The sequence below is a fragment of the Nestor notabilis genome, unplaced genomic scaffold (assembly GCF_000696875.1).
Source record: "Nestor notabilis isolate BGI_N333 unplaced genomic scaffold, ASM69687v1 scaffold34093, whole genome shotgun sequence".
In the NCBI taxonomy this organism is placed as follows: domain Eukaryota; kingdom Metazoa; phylum Chordata; class Aves; order Psittaciformes; family Psittacidae; genus Nestor; species Nestor notabilis.
The window spans coordinates 1,041-21,531 of record NW_009922032.1 but is presented as its reverse complement, the minus strand read 5'-3'; the positions used below and the strand labels follow the sequence as shown (position 1 = coordinate 21,531).

General features: G+C 37.2%; 2 protein-coding genes across 2 annotated transcripts; one reads left to right on the top strand and one right to left on the bottom strand.

Annotated features, from left to right (window-relative positions):
- The first annotated feature begins 2,335 nt into the window (after window positions 1-2,335).
- On the top strand, window positions 2,336-18,234 carry PHF10 (PHD finger protein 10). The gene is made up of 11 exons (XM_010011427.1): window positions 2,336-2,436; window positions 3,017-3,147; window positions 3,851-3,934; window positions 5,312-5,445; window positions 5,558-5,707; window positions 6,862-6,971; window positions 8,488-8,641; window positions 11,107-11,262; window positions 16,141-16,249; window positions 16,539-16,727; window positions 18,149-18,234. Exons 1-11 carry the CDS (start codon window positions 2,384-2,386, stop codon window positions 18,232-18,234), a joined length of 1,356 nt encoding a protein of 451 aa, XP_010009729.1. The 5' UTR covers window positions 2,336-2,383.
- Window positions 18,235-19,316: 1,082 nt separating this feature from the next.
- LOC104401414 (chromosome unknown open reading frame, human C6orf120) lies at window positions 19,317-20,124 on the bottom strand. The gene has a single exon (XM_010011426.1). The coding sequence runs from the start codon at window positions 20,098-20,100 to the stop codon at window positions 19,552-19,554; it is 549 nt and encodes a 182-aa protein (XP_010009728.1). The 5' UTR covers window positions 20,101-20,124; the 3' UTR covers window positions 19,317-19,551.
- Window positions 20,125-20,491: the final 367 nt, after the last annotated feature.

The window sequence follows — 20,491 nt, the reverse complement described above, 5'->3', positions numbered from 1 at the left end:
GGCAGGCTGCCGTGTGTGGACCCGCGGAATCGCACCCGCGCTTCCCAGGCACCGCTTGGGCTTGCGGCGCCGAGCGCTTCGTGCTCGGGTGCGGACGGGCAGTTACTTTTCGAAAGACATCTTGGTCATTCAGGCTTTCCCATTGCATAAGAAGGGATCGTTACGTAGATCTTGTAGTTGATAGACGTACCAGGAATACGTAATGTAACCTTGTTTTGTAAGGGCTAACAGGCATTTTTACAGAAACATGCGCTTTCAAGGGGCGAAGAGGTTATTTTAGAAATGTACGGCTTTCCACATGAAAAAAGTCACAGACGGTCCCTAGTTACTGATTTTGTTTACAGTAACAGTGGCTGAAGTACAGTGTGTCTTACTTAGGCTGCAGTGCAGATGTTTTCACTTTTTTCTGCAAAGTCCTCTGCAACAAACTGCCTCATTTTCTGGCTGATTTAGTTTGTGAGCCTGTGTAATAGAATTTGCTGAAGTTTTCAACAAATGAGAAACCGAAAGCGGAAATGGAGGACATTGCTCTCCCCTGTGGTGTGGGTGCTCGTATTTTTTAACACTACTGGATTTAATAAAATTTCAAAGCAAAAGGAGAAACTGATGTGGGGCACTTCCTCTTAACTGTCAATTTGAGATCTGCCTTTTAAAGATGTTTTGAAGTTTCTTGGTAGCTTCAGTATAGCAGAGTGTGGCTTTGGCCCTGCTCAAGTTTTTTTCTATCAGTTGAAAAGGTTTCGCATGCATTCGTGTTCCTTGTGGGAAGTAGGGATGAACTACTGATGAGACATAGCTGTGTCACAAGTTACCCTGGTGCAATATTGTTTCGATTGGGGATGGCTGCTTGGTTTGTCTCATTGAGTTTATACAAGGTATTCTCAGCAATAATACGAAATAGTACTAGTAGTAATACTGGTGGAGATGCTACTTGCCTGATTATTTAAGAATAGCTTCATTAAGAAAGTAGCTTCATTAAATTTGCTTTTCGGATTTGTTATTGTATGAAAGATATTTATGAAATACATTCTTGATAGTACACAAGAAAGAAAAAAAATGTGAAAAAATATTAAATAAACTAAAAATACAGGAGACAAAAGCTTTTTCCCCGAGGCCTGTCTTGGTTATAATACTGTGAAATGTTCCATATCAAAAGTAATGTATTCTCATTTGCTGTAATCTTTTTAAATTATATTTCAAGTAATATGTAAAACATACTAGAATGAAAACATTAACTAAGATAGACCTAATAATTGTTCATGTTATTATTTAATAAGTAAGTATAGTTCAGCTTCATCCATTTATTTCTGGTAGGTTAATTCTTTCTTGAACTTTTTTCAGAAGTTGCAAAATGTGATTCTTTCATAGTACTCCACATCAGAGTTTTGATTAACTAAAGAGCTGTCTTGTTCTTGGCTCTACTACTGGTTACAACTGGTGATTCACTTGAACACTTCTGCCTTCTGTTACTCAATTACAGTCACTAAATGCTTTGAGAGTTGATGATGTAGGTAGGAGTTGTATAGCGTTACTGGATAACAAAGCAGTAAAAAACACAGGATCATCAACTGAATCCTGGTCTGCTTGATTTTACAGAACTCTTTGTTTTGTTTTGTTTTCTCATCCTTCTGTTCTCTGAGAGAGAATAGAGAGAGAAATCTGAATAGTGACATCTGTAAGTTAAATTCTAAATATTTGCCTGTAGTAGATTTGTTCTATATCTGTTGCAGTACAACTTCTTTTTTTCCTGTTATTTATATTTTCCCCACAAAAGGCAAGTCTTTGCTGCTTGCTGTAATCATATCTTTTTGTAAACTGTATACTATTCCTTTAATTTTAACTGTGTGTCCATAATATTTTCCTTGATTTTGTAAGCATCAGCTCTCAGCAAAGGCTTGGTGGTTTTGCTCTGCCCTTGCTTTTGTGAGCTAGTCTGATTAAGTGAATTAGTCTTGTCTCTATCACCAGTGGGGGAAGTATGCTATGTCTACAGCTGTCTGGCTGTGCTGATGCCAAAGTAGTTTACATCAAGAACGGGGAACTTGGTGGTCAGAGCTACAGCTCTTGTCTGTTCAGTGCTCCACCTACACCACAGGTGAGAAACTACCCAGTCCTCCTCCTGTGCCACTATGTATCATACAGCAGTTCATAGCAAAGAATAATTTGCTACGTAAACTGTCTTATGAGTTTTTCATGAAGAGTGTTATTCAGTAGCTCAGTAGTTCAGGTATATTTAAAATCTGGATTGCCTTGTAATACTTTCTGATGTTTTACGTTATCTGCCGATTACTCTGAATTCTTTTAATGTTCATCTTTATTTTCATTTTAGGATGACACAGAAGAAAATTCCAATGATGGCAGCCAGCCATCCAAAAGACGACGCATGGGCTCAGGGGACAGTTCTCGGAGCTGTGAAACTTCTAGTCAGGACCTTGGGTAATACCTTTTTTTTTTTCCTTTTTTTTTTTTTTTATAATTCCCACTTTTTCATTGCTAGTTTTACTGTATTGTTCAATATGCATAAGTATTAGTTCTTCTTCCTTTGCTTGTCTTTGTTCTTCACACATCTTTCTGACTTGAGGCAGTGTCCTGTGAGTAGCCAATTGTCTTTTTCTCTCATCGTATTTTAAAAAACTTTATTGTAAAATGACACAAAATGTGCTGCATCTAATTTACAATCAGAGGCACAGCTTACATGTTTTAAAATGTTACGTAATTTTTTTACTTAATTTTGACATTGGAGTAGCTGCTTTTCCTGCTGTCCTGTCTGCTATCATGGATATCTTTTTCTTCATGTTCTGTCCCTCAGCATATTGATGAATGCTGGTTTGGAGAAATCTATGTGAAGTGAGGTGTAACAAAGTGACTTTGAAATGGATGAACAGGATGCAGTGTTCTAAAGTGCTTGTCCAACTTCATAGAAGTAGAAGTGACAAATAAATAGAAATTACTGGATTTCTAGAAATATAAGTGTCCCTCTTAAGGATTCTTTGATTTGTTCTAACATTGTTCGTAGATACAGCTATTTTCCTCCTGAAAACTTGATAGAATACAAGTGGCCACCAGATGAAACAGGAGAATACTATATGCTTCAGGAGCAAGTCAGTGAATATTTGGGTGTGACTTCCTTTAAAAGAAAATACCCAGGTATTTTTTTTTAAAGTTTTTCTTATAAAAATCTTTGTATTTTTGGATGTAATCTGTATCTTCTTGACTATAGCATGACCAACTGATTAAAAAAAGACCCTGGCAAAAGCAGGCCTGAATTATTCGTATTGTTATTTTTATTTTATAATTTGTTACTGGCATATTGAAAATGTATCCTATGGTTTTCCAAAAAATTTAAGACTTCTTGGTATTGCTACTGAAAATCTGTAAACAAGTCTTAACTATTGGTGATTTCTTACTATATAGCTATATCTCTGTAGTCTCTTTTCTGAATTGTGGCAACAATTGAATGGGGGCATTCTAGGATTTGAGCCTTCATTATTCAGAATTGTCAATTCTGGTTTTTCTGTTATGGAGTTTATTTCTAAAAGGCATATTAAAAGAAAAAAAAATACCTTCAGTACTTGATAATGTTTTTTTGTGTCTGAGCTCAGGTGTCAGGTTTCTTCAGTATTTCTTGAAATCATAACAATGGGCAGGATACTCAGAAAAATTGACCATGTCCCAACAGTGAATGTTTAATTTAAAATTAATTTATGAGATCATCATGTTTGTAGAAATAGTAGTATAATACAGACTTTCACTGCCTGGAAATAAAATTTTTCAATTACTTTGATACTGTTCATGGGGGAGGTTCAGTAACTGCATACATTTTTACTGTTCTCTTTTGTTTTCTTTGGAGATTTAGAAAGACGAGATCTATCTCACAAGGAGAAACTCTACCTCAGAGAACTAAATGTTATCACAGAGACCCAGTGCACACTAGGTAAGAAAGCAAATTGTTAGATTCCTTCTTAGTGTGTTAGAAATACGACACACTGAAAACATGATTCGGTTTGGTAAAGAATTGCATCACTCTTAACTGAAAACAAATTCTGAAATGAAAACTGGTTTATTAGTAATTTGTGTGAATTAGCCACAAGGTATCAGGGTTCCAGATTTATTATAAGAAATAAGTTCTGGATCTATTTTAATTACTTGGCAAAATCCCTTCTGTGTTGGAAATCAACTTTTAGAATCTTATTCTCCTTCTAGAAAAGAGAACACAGTAATTTTTCAAACTGAAAAGTACATCAGTCATGTTTTGCTGAGTTAATTGGAACCCAACAAATATTAATGTATCTTACATGGTTCAGTTTATATGTTTGAAGTTAGAAGGGCATGTATTAAAGCACTTTAGTGTACTTGAAATGGAATGATGCCATTGATTTGGGTTATATTGAAAGAGCTTGAAGTATTTTTTTCTTCCTTTGCTAATACGCATGCCTTGGAGCATGTTAGAGATTAAATGATGCCTGTCACATCTTTTTTCTGTAAATCATGGGTCTGTGTAAATGTAGTGTTGTTTTATATACTGACAACCTTTGGAATATCACCTTTATGTCTCACCTGCCAGCCCTCTTGATTATTTTTTTTTCCTTTAAGTTAAACATATGGGAAAGGATACTGTCTAGTTTTTATCAATAGAAGTAAAATGCTGTATCCTGGCTCATATATTCAGTAGAGATATGTGCTGAGTTAACTATTCCTATTTTTTTAAGGTTATATTTATAATTGGTGGTAGTAAAATAAATCAACCTCCATTCTATTGTTAATGATTGGAGATTAGTTGTGTTGGAACCTTTAAAGGAGTTCTGCATCATAACTGCAAACTGAGGCATTTTGACTTCTGAACTTCAAATGATTTAACTTGGAGTCAGAAGTCTGTGTGCAGTTTGCTGCTCTGAATTGCCCTCACACTGATTCTTCCTTGATTTGTATAGACAGGTTATTTAAACTTCTTAATTTCAGTTAAAGTTCTGCAAGTTAACAAAACTTAACACTTCACCAATATTGGAAATGGAACCTAACAGTTCACCAGGTCCCGCTTAGAACTAAGGTTCTGCCTCACAGGGGAGTTCAGTAGGTGGCTGAGTCAATCAATGTTCAGGGGTCTATGAGTCTTGGCTTCTTGGATAGAAGCAAACCCCTCATCAGTCTGGAGAGCTAAATGGCACAAGTTCACTCCTACTTTTGAGAGAGAAGCGCTGTGCACAGCAGGTTGTTTCTAGCTGCTCAAAGAGTTAAGCTGATCATTGTGGGATATAAATAACCTACAGATAGTTTTGCCAGATAGCATCATTATTGCTTTTATCTATTTTAGGTTTAACAGCTTTGCGTAGTGATGAAGTAATTGATCTTATGATTAAAGAATATCCTGCCAAACATGCTGAGTATTCTGTTATACTGCAAGAGAAAGAGCGTCAGCGAATAACAGATCATTATAAAGAGTACTCTGTAAGTAGCTACCATATAAGTGAACTAGATCTGTAACGTGCAGTATAAGAAAAGGCTGTTCTCAGGCTGATAGTGAAAAGTGTGTGAATTGATAAAATTGTTTTTATTCCAGCAAATGCAGCAGCAGAACACACAGAAAGTAGAAGCCAGTAAAGTTCCAGAATACATTAAAAAAGCTGCCAAGAAAGCTGCAGAATTCAACAGCAATTTAAACCGGGAGCGGATGGAAGAACGAAGAGCCTATTTTGATTTACAGACACATGTAGGCAGATTTAAATTTCTTATCAATCTCAGTAGGTAGCTCCTTGCTTGTTTAAGTTAAGTTGGTTTTCATATAATTTTTAACTGTTATTGTCAAGGGTTTTGATTAATCTTATTTCAGTCATGTAGGGACTTAAGCAGCTTTGCTGTTAAATGGGTAATACTCCTAAAAGCAGTAATTTCAAATATATTTAATGTGAAAACTTTTTTTTTCTTAACTTGAGAATACTTGTCTTGGGAAGCTTTAAAAGTTTCACTGTAACTTTGTTGTCATCTGCTGATAGTACAAAACTAAGAGGGAGGCTTAGGTAACGGATAAGAAGCTTCTGTTGCTATTGTATCTATTCATAGGAATGGCTAATAGTGTTTTGGAATATCTCCAAAATTTTGCCTAAACAATACTTATAACAAAAAGTAAACTGTTTATGCCCTAGGAGTCTGTCAGTGTTATGCCTTTGTTTTTGTTAGGTGTTATATAATTTTTGTGTTAGATTTCATATTTCAGTGCCTGATTAAAAAAATAGAATAGATAGCTGTCATTTTGAAGCAGGACTGTTCTGCTCATGTGAAAACAGTAAAAATCTTCTCAGTGCAAATTATTACATGGCAGTCTGTTATGTTTTTTCTGGTACTGACCCATGTTAGAGACAAGATAGTGGATAATTAGTTTTATTCTGTCTAAAGGGAAGAAGACATCTGCGTAGGCTTCTCCTTTCCATGTATTTTTATTAGTGGGATTTTTTTTATAGTACAGTCTGGTTTCAGAATTAGATGGACGTGTTCTTGCTGCCCTCTACGAGTATGGACCAACAGTGATAATTCATGCTAAGGATGCCAATCACAAAAGTAATATTTACAGTTTCAATTGCTAGATTTTAATTTTCAAATTATTTTACATAGTGTATTGTTAGAAGTAATCTTAACTAATATTCATTCAGTTCACTAGATACTCAGTGATTAGATTAATCTGTAATACTATTTTGTAAGTGGGCTCTCTTACCGTTTTAATGAATTAATTTCCCATGGGAGAACTCGGGTAGCTGTTCCAATTCAGTAAAACTGTCTAGTTAAAAAATACTTGGGGTAGATGGTGAGGAAGGCTCAAAAGTTCGTATGTGAAACAAAAATGTCTTTGTTTTGTCTTAAACAATACAGATTATCCAGGTGCCTCAAGGAAAATACAAAATCTTACCTACAGAGAGAACGAAGGTTAGTCCTTATCCAGTGGCTCTCATACCCGGCCAGTTCCAGGAGTACTACAAAAGGTATTTTAAAACCATCCTAACTGCTGATTCTGTTGAACTGATCTACTGTCTCTGCATCTAGCAGATGGAAAACATTTCAATATATTTCCTGTAAAGTTTTGAATTTCTATGTTTGAGACACTTGCTAGTCTAAGGGATGCATAGTGTGACAACTTGTCAGCAAAACAGTGCTGGCTGCAAGAGGGCTGTCTCTGCTGATGTGTTGCAGTGCCTGAGATACGGCCTGCTCAGATTTTACTGTGGTAAAAGGAGGCACTGATCTCATTCCTGCCACCCTCATGTGTTTACTGATCATCTGCATGTGTGCTAAGATTAATGTTACTATATCAGAATTTTGTAATGATGGCTTGTGATTCCATTTTCTGTGTGACAGTCTTGCTGTCCTTTAAAATTTAGAAAGTTCTTAACTAAAAAAAAGTAATTGATTGATCTTGTGGGCTAAGTTTAATGTTGGATTTGTAAGTTAGTGAGAAAGGTATCACTAGCTGGATCTTTATAGTTCATGAAAAATGTGTACCTGACTGTCTACACAAATTTAAGACTTTTCAAGTGGTATGCTCCCATTTGACAAATATACACTGAATTGAAAATTTTTGCCCAAGTCTTACCATCTGTACAACAGAGGCAGTACTCATCCTGTACATGCACGGTTTTCTTGAGAGAAGCTCTTTATCTGTAAATGCCTTGTTCATTCCAGTGTGTGTGCATACAGCCCACCCCAAATTCGCATGTTACAGGACATTCTTGAAGGACTTGAATTTTGTTAAATTAATTGAATTAAAGAGATATTTATTTTGCACTTAAAAGCTGCAAGTGGAACTGCTTATCCTTGTTAATAAAGGACACAACTTTTCAAAGTATTTATTACAATCATATCCTATTCCTTACAATGTCTGTCCTTAATAGTAAGAGGACTTCAAATTTTTTTGTAGCATTTAAGATTAAATAAAAGAAGTAGATTACATCTGTTAAGCTGTATCTGGCTGTAAGCAATGTGGTTATGTCTTCAGTCTTCTGAAATTGTATTTTTATATGCACTTTTTGTTCTCCTTAAGTAATCAAGGAACTTGAATATACAGCTGTATTCTTTACTTACTTTGCTTTGGATCCTAGCTGTTCATGTGCCCTGGGCTAGAACTGTTGTGCCCATGCTATGTGGACACTGTACATTTATAAACAAAGTGTATCATTGGGCATAGAAATATGGATTGGTTAAAAATTTTTAGGTCTTCATGGCCTTTTATGATTATGTAGGTTTGGAATATTGCAGAGATACTCTTCCTGCATTCCACAAAAAGACTGCTATACAAAGAGGACAAATACTATATGGTACCACATTTGGAAGGAGAAATTAATATTTCATGTGTTTTCAGAACTGCATGTTTTTACATGATTCCCTGATAAAAAGCAAGCTTTTCTTACTCTTTCTTATAGAAGTCCTTGTATGCTGTGTGACCTAACATTTATGTGTAAAGTACACATGAATTAAATTTATTTATATATCTACTAACTTTAGGTACTCTCCAGATGAGCTTCGTTACTTGCCACTAAACACAGCTCTTTACGAACCTCCTTTGGATCCAGAGCTGCCTGCGTTAGACAGTGATGGAGACTCAGATGATGCAGAAGAAGGACGAGGGGATGAGAAACGGAAAACCAAAGGCAATTCGGTGAGACAAATTGAAAGTATTCTTCAACAGAAAAATCCTTTCCCTTCACTTCCATTAGTTCCAGTAGTTTCTCAGTAGAATCTTTAACATTTGCAAAATGAAGAAAAATTGTAAACTAAAAGTGTACTCCCTGTTTTAGTACCTTTTTTTGTTTTTATAACATTGCTCTCCAGCTTTCTGTTTTGATCCATTTTAAAGTAAATTGGACAGATATTTGAAATTTCAGGCCCTTTCTGCCTTCTTTTTAAAGAAATTTTGAAGAACCTTCCCAACTGCAGCTCTTTGTTATGTCTTTTTCCCCAAGGGGAAGTTGCTGGCATTTCTGAGGAGAGTAAACCTTGTAGTTCAGGCCACAGCATATTTTGCTGTTTGAGTCCCACAGAATCTGTCATTAAAGCAAAGGTATTGTTAGCCTGATAATTTTCTCTTCTTGTGAAGTAGAAGCAGGAATTATTCAATACAGAAACAGATATTTTATTCCAATTCAAAGACAAGGTGAAAAGCACTAGTTTTTAGCTTTTTTGCTTTAGAACACATCTTTAAAAAGATGTTTGTGTTCTCTCTGTGTATGCAAATCCCAAGTTAACTGTTGCTGGAAGTTAAGGTAAACTTTCACATGCATACCTTGGCAGTGTTGTAAATGCTCAAGAGCAGCTGAGCTTCAGATGAGCTGTGAGAGTACAACTGAACTATTGGTCTGTTGGTGTAGTTAGTATGTTGGTGAAAACCACTTTCCAGAAGGTTAACCCGAATTTTGAAAGAAATAGAATGCATAATCACTCGTGCATTGAACAGTTTCTGGTTCAGTTTGCAAACATTTTAGATGGTGAGTGTATGTAATGCTATATTTTGCCATATAAACATTTATTTTGTTTGAATATTCATAAGATACTCGTAACTGAAGAAGAAAAGAAAGGGTCAGCTTGTAGGCTGACAAAGGAGAGATCAGTGTTAATACACCCTTCCTGTTTGCATTTTTTGGAGAAAAAGGACTCGTATAAACTTAGCATGCTAAATGTCAACTCAAAATTTTGATTTCATGACATTCCAGCTTTTTTACATTTGGTCTTTAACCATTTCTTCCCAGTTCTCTTTTCCACTAACTTCCATTCCCCTTGGTGGTAAAGAAAAGTAGCTGGAGCACACAGACTGTCTTCTCATTTTTCAAAGAAATTCATAGTTTTTGGTGACAGAATGCAGGAGGTAAAATGTGCTTGTGTTGGAAAATTGTAGGGAAGATTTGAAATGCAATTCCTGTGAATGGGTTTGACTATGGGAGCAGGGGTTCTTTGCTAGTCATTGGGGCATGCTGTTTGGGGAAAAATATCTGTTGAACACAGAAGTGGGCAGCTGTCAGGCCTCTGAGTTTTGGGCTACCTTCCATTCGTCAGATCTCCCTGGTGAGTCTTAAAATATGCTGTATGCTTTTTCCTTTTTCACCCACCCCGTTGTTAGAGTCAGGTAGCAATTTGCCTGTTCTATTGTGTCTTAATGGGCCTGTCATAAATAACCCCCTAAATAATGGTGAAACATACAGTTTCTTCTTGCCACATGGTTTGCTTTGCTTTTGTGTTATGTTCCTCCCTTTGCCCTGTGTCTCTTTTGTCTGTTTTGATTTTAGGCTCTGGGGCATAGGCTGACTACTGTTATGTTTGTACAGAGTGCCTGTTACTGTAGGGCACCATTGTTATTTGGCCTCTTGGTTTTTACTGTAATAAATGTTATTAATTATATTGCTTTCTTCTGGAGCTTCTTGGAGGCCTTTATTAACACTTTTCTGAGAAAAATCTTGTGCTGCTGCTATTAATTATGCTTACATTGATCTTTTACCTTCTTTGAACCTCTTTCAAGCCCCTCTTTCTTGCCTCCTCATTCCTCAAAATAACAACAACAAAAGCTTTAACTGCAGCATAAATTCATAAATTCTGTTGTTTGGTTCTATATTAAATATTGAATTGTGTTTTGCCTTTGATGGCGTTCTGCTGCTGCAATCCAAATTACATATTTAGATTGCTCCTGGTGAAAATAGTAGATGAGGGTGGCAGAAAAAACCTTCACATGTTTAATTCAAAGCAGTGCTATTTTGTAGTGCACTTCAAATGCATGGCAAGGGCACTTTTAACTTTTTGCTGGCCCTTTACTTTGAAAACGGTATCTCACATATAGTTGATTTCTTGCTGACTTTTAAAGGAAAACGGTTCAAAGAACTATACTGATGTGCTCCCACTCTGGTATCAAGAGCATCTGGAAAACATGACTGGTACTGCTGATGCCAGTCTTTTAGCATAAGAAAAAACAGATAATAAAGGTCATAAGCAAAGGTGTTATATATTGTAATGTACTCCATGGTTTTGCAGAAGGAAAGATGCATCCTTCTCTTACCTTAGTTGGCTCTAAGGGGCATAGGAAAGACTTGTCTGTCTATCCAAAAAATAAAAAATATAGCTATGGTATTTTTATTATAGGACAATTCGTCTGGCAATGTATCTGAAGGTGATTGCGCCACAGAGAACCAGGAGGATTCTTTTCAGGGAAGACAAAAAACAAGAGACAAAAGTGCTACTCCAAGAAAAGATGGTTCCAAACGTTCTGTATTATCCAAATCAGTTCCTGGGTACAAGGTAGAAGAAAAAAGCCCGTGATGGAACTTCTTTACTGACCAGCCTCTCCCTGAAATACATGTTTTTAAAATAATATGGAACTTCTGCTTGCTGTACTTCACTAGCTGCTCTCTTGTGTGCTCCACCTGTTTGCTTCCTTACTTCCTGTTTACTTTTATTTCATGTGGGGCTTTTCCTTACCCTAGCTACACAGTGGCCTCTGTTTCTGTGAACTTCTCAAATTCCCAGGCAGTAACACCAGAAAAATCCATTGTGGGTTTATCACTGGAACTCTGCATCTTTCTGTCTGCCTTAACGTAACAGTCAGAAGTACTTGCCAGTTCAAAACTAGCATTCAGTATCTATTATATTTTTTTCTATTATTTAGTATGGCAGCATACCAAGAGATCAGTGCTGCAAAGTGCAGCTATGTGGCTGAACATATTGTTATGATGTTCATTTTAAATACAGCCTGTCATCCTGAGATGTTGCTATGTATAGGATGAAAGGCAAGAAGCTTACTACAGTTGTATAGGCAACACTACATAACCACTTTAACCCTATATGCAAAATAGCTTTTTATGTAGTTCACACTATGTAGAAACATTTGTGGGCAATATGCTTTTATCCAAGCTAAAAACTTGGTGAGGATGTTAAGACATTTCAGCTGTCAAGCAGTGGTTGCCAAACCTAGGGCCCGAATCTTCAGTATTACTGTATAATAATTTAAAAAATTAAGATAAAAGAAAAATTTTCAGAGGAAGCAGGAATTGACATGCATTATTTATGTGTTGGTTTTCTGCATGTTAAGGAAGGACCTGAATATAATGAAACACTAGCAAAGCACATTATTGCCTAGTCTGGTTCCACTGAAAGGAATGAGAATTTTCTGTTGAGTTACGTGGGAGCAGGAGTAAACTTTTAAAGAGGGAAAACACTACATTAAGATAAGGTTTAGTATTTAGCAATCAGGAATGCTTGTTAAGAGAGGTTATAGGAAAAGGAACACCTTTGTCAGGGACAGGATCATACATATGGAGAAACCATCTTAGCAAAAGTAAGCTGTTGATGGCTTGCATTTGATGTTCATAAATATTTACTATCTGTATTTACCAAGTTAATAGTAAGTAAACTATCACTTATGTTAAGAAGCTAATTTCCAGCAAGAATTGGACAGATCTGATAAATTTTCTCTACATAGGATATCTATACAAGAGAAAACACCAGCTGCGTTTTCTCTTTTCAGGAACTTACTAAGAAATATGCGAAAATGGAGATTAGACTGTGGTACCATATGTATATTTTTTTATATGTAACTTCGCAAATTGTTGTAGACACAGAGTGCATACCAATATTCCCATGAACATGAAATCCAAAGATGGAGCTTGAAATTATTTTTTAGCTTTGTTTAACTTGACAATAGAGATTGTGTGCCACTGGCTTATTACAGAGGTTTCGCTTTGCTGTGAGATGCCCAAGTGTTCTAATTGACAGTGCATTTAATTGACAGTGCATTTAATTGACAGTGCATTTAATTGACAGTGTATTTAATTGACATTAGGAAGGCATAGAGAGAGAACTGGTAGAGCAGAACTTTATGCAAGGTTCTGAACTTATAACTGTAGAAGAGCAATACAGCATTGCATTTTAAAAATAGGCTCTGGTAGCACTTGCTCACTGGTTTAAAATTAGTGGCTGCGTTCGTGTTACAGTAACAAGGTGTTGCTGTAAATGTACAGCGCCACATCTTGCACTGTGGCATGCCCAGCCTGCAGCAGCCATCAGGCTTTTGGTAAGTCAGAGATGGTGATGTTGTGTTGGGAGGGTGAGAGGATTGGCTCTCTTGTTTGTGGGAACATTTAAACACTGTCAGTAATCCCAATTACATGAGCTGTTTTAACTGGTATAACAGGAAGATTCTTGTTTGTTAGTCTATAAAAACACCAGATACTGATACACCATACGTGCCTAAATGATAAGGCACTTTGAGCTGAAGGCTTAACTCATTTAAAATGTCGTCCCTGTGAATTCTAAATCTTTGTAATACTTTTGTTCTGTATTGTTCTCTAATATTTGACTATTTTTGTAGGACAGTAATCGTTTCATTACATGTAGTTAAAATTGAAGGATAATTGCTATGGCATCAACATGCAAATGTATAGTTATAGCCACATTATGAGTATTATAGGATTCACACATTTCCACTGAGTTATTTTTGAGTAAAAGAATAATGTATTTTATACGGAGGCATTTTTATTGTCAGTTCTTTAACAAAGAACGGTTAGCATGTTTTACATTTTATCATGTTACAGGTAGCAAGTCTTTTTTGCTGCAGGACTGGCTACTACAATTGCACACACAGGGTACTGTTGAAAGTACAGGAGATTTTTTGCACATAAAACTGAAATGTATTGAGAAACTATATTTTACAACACTTCTGTTTCAGGTCACTGTATATGAAAATGGAACACTTTGCATTCTGAATAGGACCTTCTAAAAGTGGTGTAGTTGGAATGCTTACTTTGAGAGCTGCAGCACAGCAGCATGGAAGTGAAAACTTACAGAGCGGGCAGTGGTCACTTTGATCCTGCATTCATTTTCTCTCCCTTCCTCATCCCAATGAGATGAAGATGTAGAAAGCAAAATTTAATCAGATGGGATATTGTAACTTCCCATTTGGGTTTTATAGACTTTGTTCATAGTGTTTCTAAAAGCCGTTTATGGTGGTAGAACTTGAAATGGTTTGAAATGTGAATAGTCTTGCATTCCTTTAAATTTTTTCTTCATTTTTGTAAAAATACTTCCGTACTGTTGGAACTTTATTACTAATAGGCTGTGATTCTCACTCCCCCCCCCCCCCCCCCCCCGTCTATGGCTTGGTTTCCCCCCCCCCCCCCCCCCCGCACGATTTCTAATGAACACAATTTAGTGAAGTAAGACTAGATGGAAGCATTGTTGATAAATGCATCTATATCAGTGTCTTAAGTTGGGAGTTCTGTGTATCAGAGTGTTAACTCCACATACCCTAACGCAGGTTAACAGTGACCGAAAAGCAACTCACTTTAGCTTTGCTGGAGTAGCAGGGAGTACACTGCTGTATATTAAAGGCAGTCAGATATAAATCCGTAACAAACTAGAAGTCTGATTAGAAAAGTGCACTTGTTATTCTAGAAAGGCTTGGTTTACTTAGAAATAGATAAAAACACAATAAAATTAGAATGTAGCCTAATCAATGGAAGGGTAAATGCTGCAACACTGACGAGGTTTAAGCATGTGCCACTTTTGTTGGGAGGAGCAGGGTATAAAGGTATACATGTAGGACACATAGAATAGTTAACAGTAAAAGAGTTTGTGTGGTATTGCTTTCATTATATTTATTATTTTGTAGAAACATTTGTGAATGTTAGACTTTTCTTATTGTTTTATTATATTTATGTATAAAACAGGTTGACTGCTTTTTTAAAATAAATAAGCAAAAAAAAAGTCTGTATGAATGCCTCTGTCATCTTTTGAGGGAAGTCACCTATAAACATCTCGTGTGGTGTTCTGGTTTTTTAAATAAACTGCTTCAGACAATTTGAAGCAGACTGTAGCCATGTTTTAACTTCAAAAGCAGATTGAAAACTTCAGAGAACTTAAAGCAGTACATCCTGACTGCTCTAAAAATGAGTCAAGATACTAATTATCTTGCTAAGTGCTAGAAAAACTGCGTGGGGAAGTAGACACGCTTATAGATAAGTTGTACTGCAGAAGATCTTGGTGATTATATATATACATATATATACACACACACATATATAATATATACATATTGTGCATATATATATATATGTTTTAATTTCTAAAATTTATTTTAAAATTAAACCTCATTCTTCTCCCTGCACGTTTAGTAGTTGACTGGACACTTCTCGGTTACTGACAAGCTGGTTAGTTCCTTAGAGAACAGGTTGTGCCTTTAACTCCCTCTGCTAGCTACGTCTTTGCAGCAGCATTGGTTTTTAGAACTCTGACAGTAGTCTATTTAACACCAGTGAGTACTGTGTTAATTTTAAACCACATTTCTCACTGATTTCATTATGCAGTGGGCAGAGCTCAGCAATAGAACTACTGAAACGTTTCAGAAACTTGCAATGCCTTACTCCTCCTTTGGTCCTTGTTGGGGTTTTAAACTCTGTCAGTGTATCTCTTAGGTTGGCATGCAGAATACATACACAGCCGTTACTCACTGTAACAGCCTGCTATCTCTCTTACCTTCTAAATGGATCTCGGGGACCCAAATACACTCCAGATGATCACTTGGGCAGATGATGAATGTAAAACTAGTTAAATGCAAGGCTGTGTTTCTTACTGTGATTATGGTTGGATACAAGAAAGAATGATAAAACAGATAGATAGCCAGCCATGTACAGCAGACATAACCATGTATTTTGAAATTAAAGATAGAAGAATCAAGCTTACTGGTTTTGTAATTAATTTTCTGTGTTTAGGGACAGATGTAATGCAAATGGAAAACTGTATTTAATTTCCTCCATAAATGGGAAATCTACATGGAGATTCATAAAGGAGTATCCTGTATTGGAAAATAATGACTGACAATTTCATCCTCTGTCACAGTTAATTTACACTGAGGAGAATGTTAGACGATGAATTCATAGGAAGAAGCAGGTACATGCTTTTGCTCCAATCGGACCTACATGTGACTTGCCACATGTGCCAAATGCAAAATCTTACACAGTTTATCTACAGTTGTTTTCAGTGCCACTGCTTGTCAATGATTATCCTGTTTTAAGGTTCACACATCCTAACAGATAGTTCATTAAGTTAAGGAGTTCTGTGACATTTCCTGTTAATCTGTTAATTCTTGTGGAATGAATTTATAGCCCTCTTCTACCCTTCCAGCCAAAGGTCATTCCAAATGCTATATGTGGAATTTGTCTGAAGGGTAAGGAGTCCAACAAGAAAGGAAAAGCTGAAGCTCTTATACATTGCTCCCAGTGTGACAACAGCGGTAAGTATCAGCATACACTAAGCGGATTCCTAAGGGAGTGTGTTTGGCAGATCTTTTTGTGGAAATACTGAGTGTACTAGGCTTGTGTGCCAACAGTTCAGCTGCCTTTTCTGTCCTTCGTTAAGAATCCATCCCTAGTTAATGTTACATGTACCAGCACGTTTGGTGTGCTATGGGATCTCACCAGGAGGTGAGCCAAAATTCAGCTTCTTGTAGAAGCAAACAAACATTCTAACTAATTTTAAATTTAATTTCAGACATAAAAGTAATAATACTGGTTTTAATCTAGGCCACCCTTCTTGCCTTGATATGACTCCGGAGCTTGTTGCTATGATTAAGACTTACCCTTGGCAATGTATGGAGTGCAAAACATGCATTATATGTGGGCAGCCTCACCATGAAGAAGAAATGATGTTCTGTGATGTCTGTGACCGTGGTTACCACACTTTCTGTGTGGGACTTGATGCCATCCCTTCAGGTAATAGGAGTTAATTGTTCCCTTCCCACCTTCTCTGAATCCTGGGCTTTCTCTGTCAGAGTTAACATACACTTTGCTTTTGAAAGAATAGTTAAAATAAGTGTGAAGGGTAGGAGTAAGAAATTCTGTAGGAAAGCACACCATAGGACAGGGTTGTTTTAAAATAAGCTTTATTTCTGTATATTTGGTTGTGCAGTTTAACCTGGCCATTCCTGTATAGGAAATAGAATTGGCTTTTACAACAGAATCCAAACAGACTCACTCAGAACAAGGTTTTATTTTCCCCCCATATCCACAGAATACCGAGAATAATTACCTCTCTTCACAAAAGAAACCTGTAAAGAGGCTGTATTGCTGCATATTGCTGGAGTATAGCTTTCACATTAACAATGTGTTTGTGCTATCATGTCAGTTTCTAAATTAAAAAGTATGCTCAATTTAGTATTTGTAAACACGTTTGTATACCCATCCCTTCCTTTTTTCTTAAGCATCCAAGCTGGAAGTGCAGTACCTAGACGTCAGGCAGCCTGTACCTTTAAATTACTTGGTCACTTGTTATCAGCTGGCCAGCTCAAGGCAGTGTAAAGAAAACTGTTGCTTTTTGTGTAATACTAAATCCATGGTAAGTAAATAATAAGTACACAGTGGCTGCAAGTTCTGCAGCAACAGAATCCCCTGTAACTACAGTGCTTCAAGTATGTGGTACATTCCCATTTTGGGAAGCACTGGCACTAGCTGTCTGTCACCTTAGTACAGGTTCTGCGGCCCATTTAACTTTCCGCTGAGCTAAGGGCAGAATCTAAACAAAATAGATTATATGCCTACTAGACAAGGAAATTACCAAATCAGCCTTTATGATTCCAGCTGCTGTAATACAAACAGTTAAATGCTTCTGCTCTTTACTCAGCCCTTTTTGAGGGTCAGTGAGTTTCAGTACAAGGTCTGATGATGAACCCCTGCCAGCAGTTGTCTGTGCTGCCTGACTGCACTCAAATAACAGGCATTAGTTTGAGGAACAGGACCCCGTACCTGCAGCAGGAGAGCAACGTTCCCCAGCTGCTGTTCATTCACCTCGGGCTGTGGTCATTCACAGAACTTGCAAACTCAAGGATCAAGCATCATTCCTCAGGTTCTTTCCTAATGACCCACCTCCTTAGCAGTGCTGGTGCTTCCTGAGGTCCACAGATCGGTGCAGCCACTTGTTACACATGAGGAACCCACACGGGAGGGCACAATGCTCACACTGCTTTCTGCACCTTCTCCAAAGGTGTTTATGTTTCAAAGAAAAGCACTGGCTGTTTACGTTGAAAGAGGTGCTGCAAACAGATGAGCACCGATTAAGAGTGGTGGTGAAAGGTACATAACAAGGTGGATGAGTAACAAAGTTAGTTTCCCAGTAATTGATAACTTTCTTTCCTTAGGTCGCTGGATTTGTGATTGTTGTCAGAAAGACTCTCCCATACCCAGAAGAGGAGGAAGAAGGGGGAAAAACAGCAAGGAGGGCTAAAACCCCCCAGAAACTTGCTGTCCAAAACTTAACTGCACAAATTGAAGTGATACTTTGGTGCTATTTAACCAACCACTCTAAGAGGAACAATACCACTTTTTTTTTTTCTTTTTATCAAATAAACTCTTAATTTTGTCTATATAATGACTTTTTTGTGATAAAAAGTCACTAATCACGTCCTGTCAGATGTTTGGATAGAGACAGGCAAGCCAAATTCCCACTCAAAAAGAGAAGGCTTTTGGTAATGAAATCTAAATTGTACATGCACCGTTTGCATAAAGTTATAAGTAATGTACTTGTTTATTTCAGTGCACTCATCAGTAAGCTCTGAGAAAAGAAAATTACACAGCAACCTAAATACCCACTATTTGCATAGCAACTGGTTATTTTGAAAGACTCAACCAAGGCAAAAAATATTTCTGGCAAAACCGATTTTCGACAAAGAGTGGGTACAGCCTGACCTTCTTACACCCGACTGCACACTCAGCAGAAGTTTTCTTTGCAAGCTCATGTCTTATTCACAAAGACATACTACTAAGAAAAGAAAACCAAACAATCACAAAAAGCTATCAAGGGAGGTGTAAGGAAACACCTCCCGAGTTCAAGATACTTTATGGTGCGTCGCTTTTAACGAGAAACAAAACCACCGTATTGACAAGTAACAACAGCTGACAGCTCACAGTGACAGCAGAGAAGTGACACGCACTCGATTTGGGTGGTGGCTTTGCAGATGTGATGAGTGACTGGAGAAACCTTTGCTCGGCATTATGTAGAGCACAAGCAGGCAAAATATAGATCATCCATCCCCCCTAGATGATTGGGAGGTTTTTCCTTCCTTCGCCCTTGGCTCCTCAGCTTCAATACACTCAAGCCGCATTGCTAATTAGTTTTACTGGAGATCCTTGCTCAGAAAAGAAGTACATTTTATTTTTAACCGTGCTCTAGATTGAGAGTGGCCCTGAAGTGCAGCACTTGATTTCACTTGTCTTTATAAAAAACAATAGAAAATACTGAATTGGAGTTGATTTTCCTAAGCACCTGTTCAAAGTTAATTTAATGAGATCCCAACTGTACATTCATTTTTAAGCCCTGATCTCCAAAGAACACTGCAAATACTGTGCTCGCTGCTCATTTTACATATAGGGGAGGATTTACAATATAAAATTAAATATGGCTTTTTCCCCCACTTCCTTTCTGGTTTACTAAAAGTAACCTGAATACCTCTTCAGGAAACATAACAAAGTATTAAATATCACAGCAAGTCATTCGTGTTCAATTTCACAGGCTGAAGTGTGACTCAGTCCAGTTTGCATCAATTTAAAAAAGAATTTCAAGTATTAATTTCAAGATTCCAATCAGTATAGTCCAGAAAACAGACTCCTCGTCCTGTGACTCATCTTCTGTAGACTGTGAGTATTTCTGGTTTGCCTCCATCTCCTCGGGGTTGTAAGAAGCCTCACCAAACGGGTACTGTACAACTGTCCGATCGTAGTACACTTTCATTTCAAACTCGCTCTCCAGGTGAGAGGGGTGGCCGTAAATCCCTATTCCCACTGGCCGGCGGAAGTGTGCTGGTACATGGACAACATCCTGGCCACAGGTTACAGACTGTAACTCATACTCGTCAAAGCTGGGGTGAAGTGTCATGTCAGATACATACAAGTCTGCATCACCTTTTAAGCTCCGCATCTGCAGCACGATCTTTCCCTCATGATTTAGTCTCAAATAGCTGTAGTTGCCTGCTCCAATCTGACCTTGAACAACATGGAGAAGGACCCATTCTTCAGGCACATCCTCTTCCTCAAAGGCATTTAGCACAAAGAGTACTTGAGCTGCTACAAAAATGATTCTCCAGCATGCCTCCATGGTCTGAAGCTATATTCAGACTCCTCCTTTCTCCTGTTCTTGTCTCCTCCTTCTGAATACAAAACATAATTCAGATTTCAGTATACACCCTTCTTGGAAAGAATCAAATTTATGGGGTTTTTTTAACTTGGTAATTTTTATAAATTCCCTCTAGTCCACACAAAGCTAAGCAACTTTAATTAAGTATGTTCATTAACTTTTTTAATAATAAGAAAACCCAACTGCTAAGAATCAGAGCTCTGTCAGATTAAAATGGCCGGAATTTCTTAATGAAGTTAAACAGGAATTAATCAAGCGGGTGTTTTGTCATCCAGGACTGACACAGAGACATTAGTTTCACTCTACCTGCATACCTGCCAAATTTGAGCAGGATGAAACCCAATAATGATTT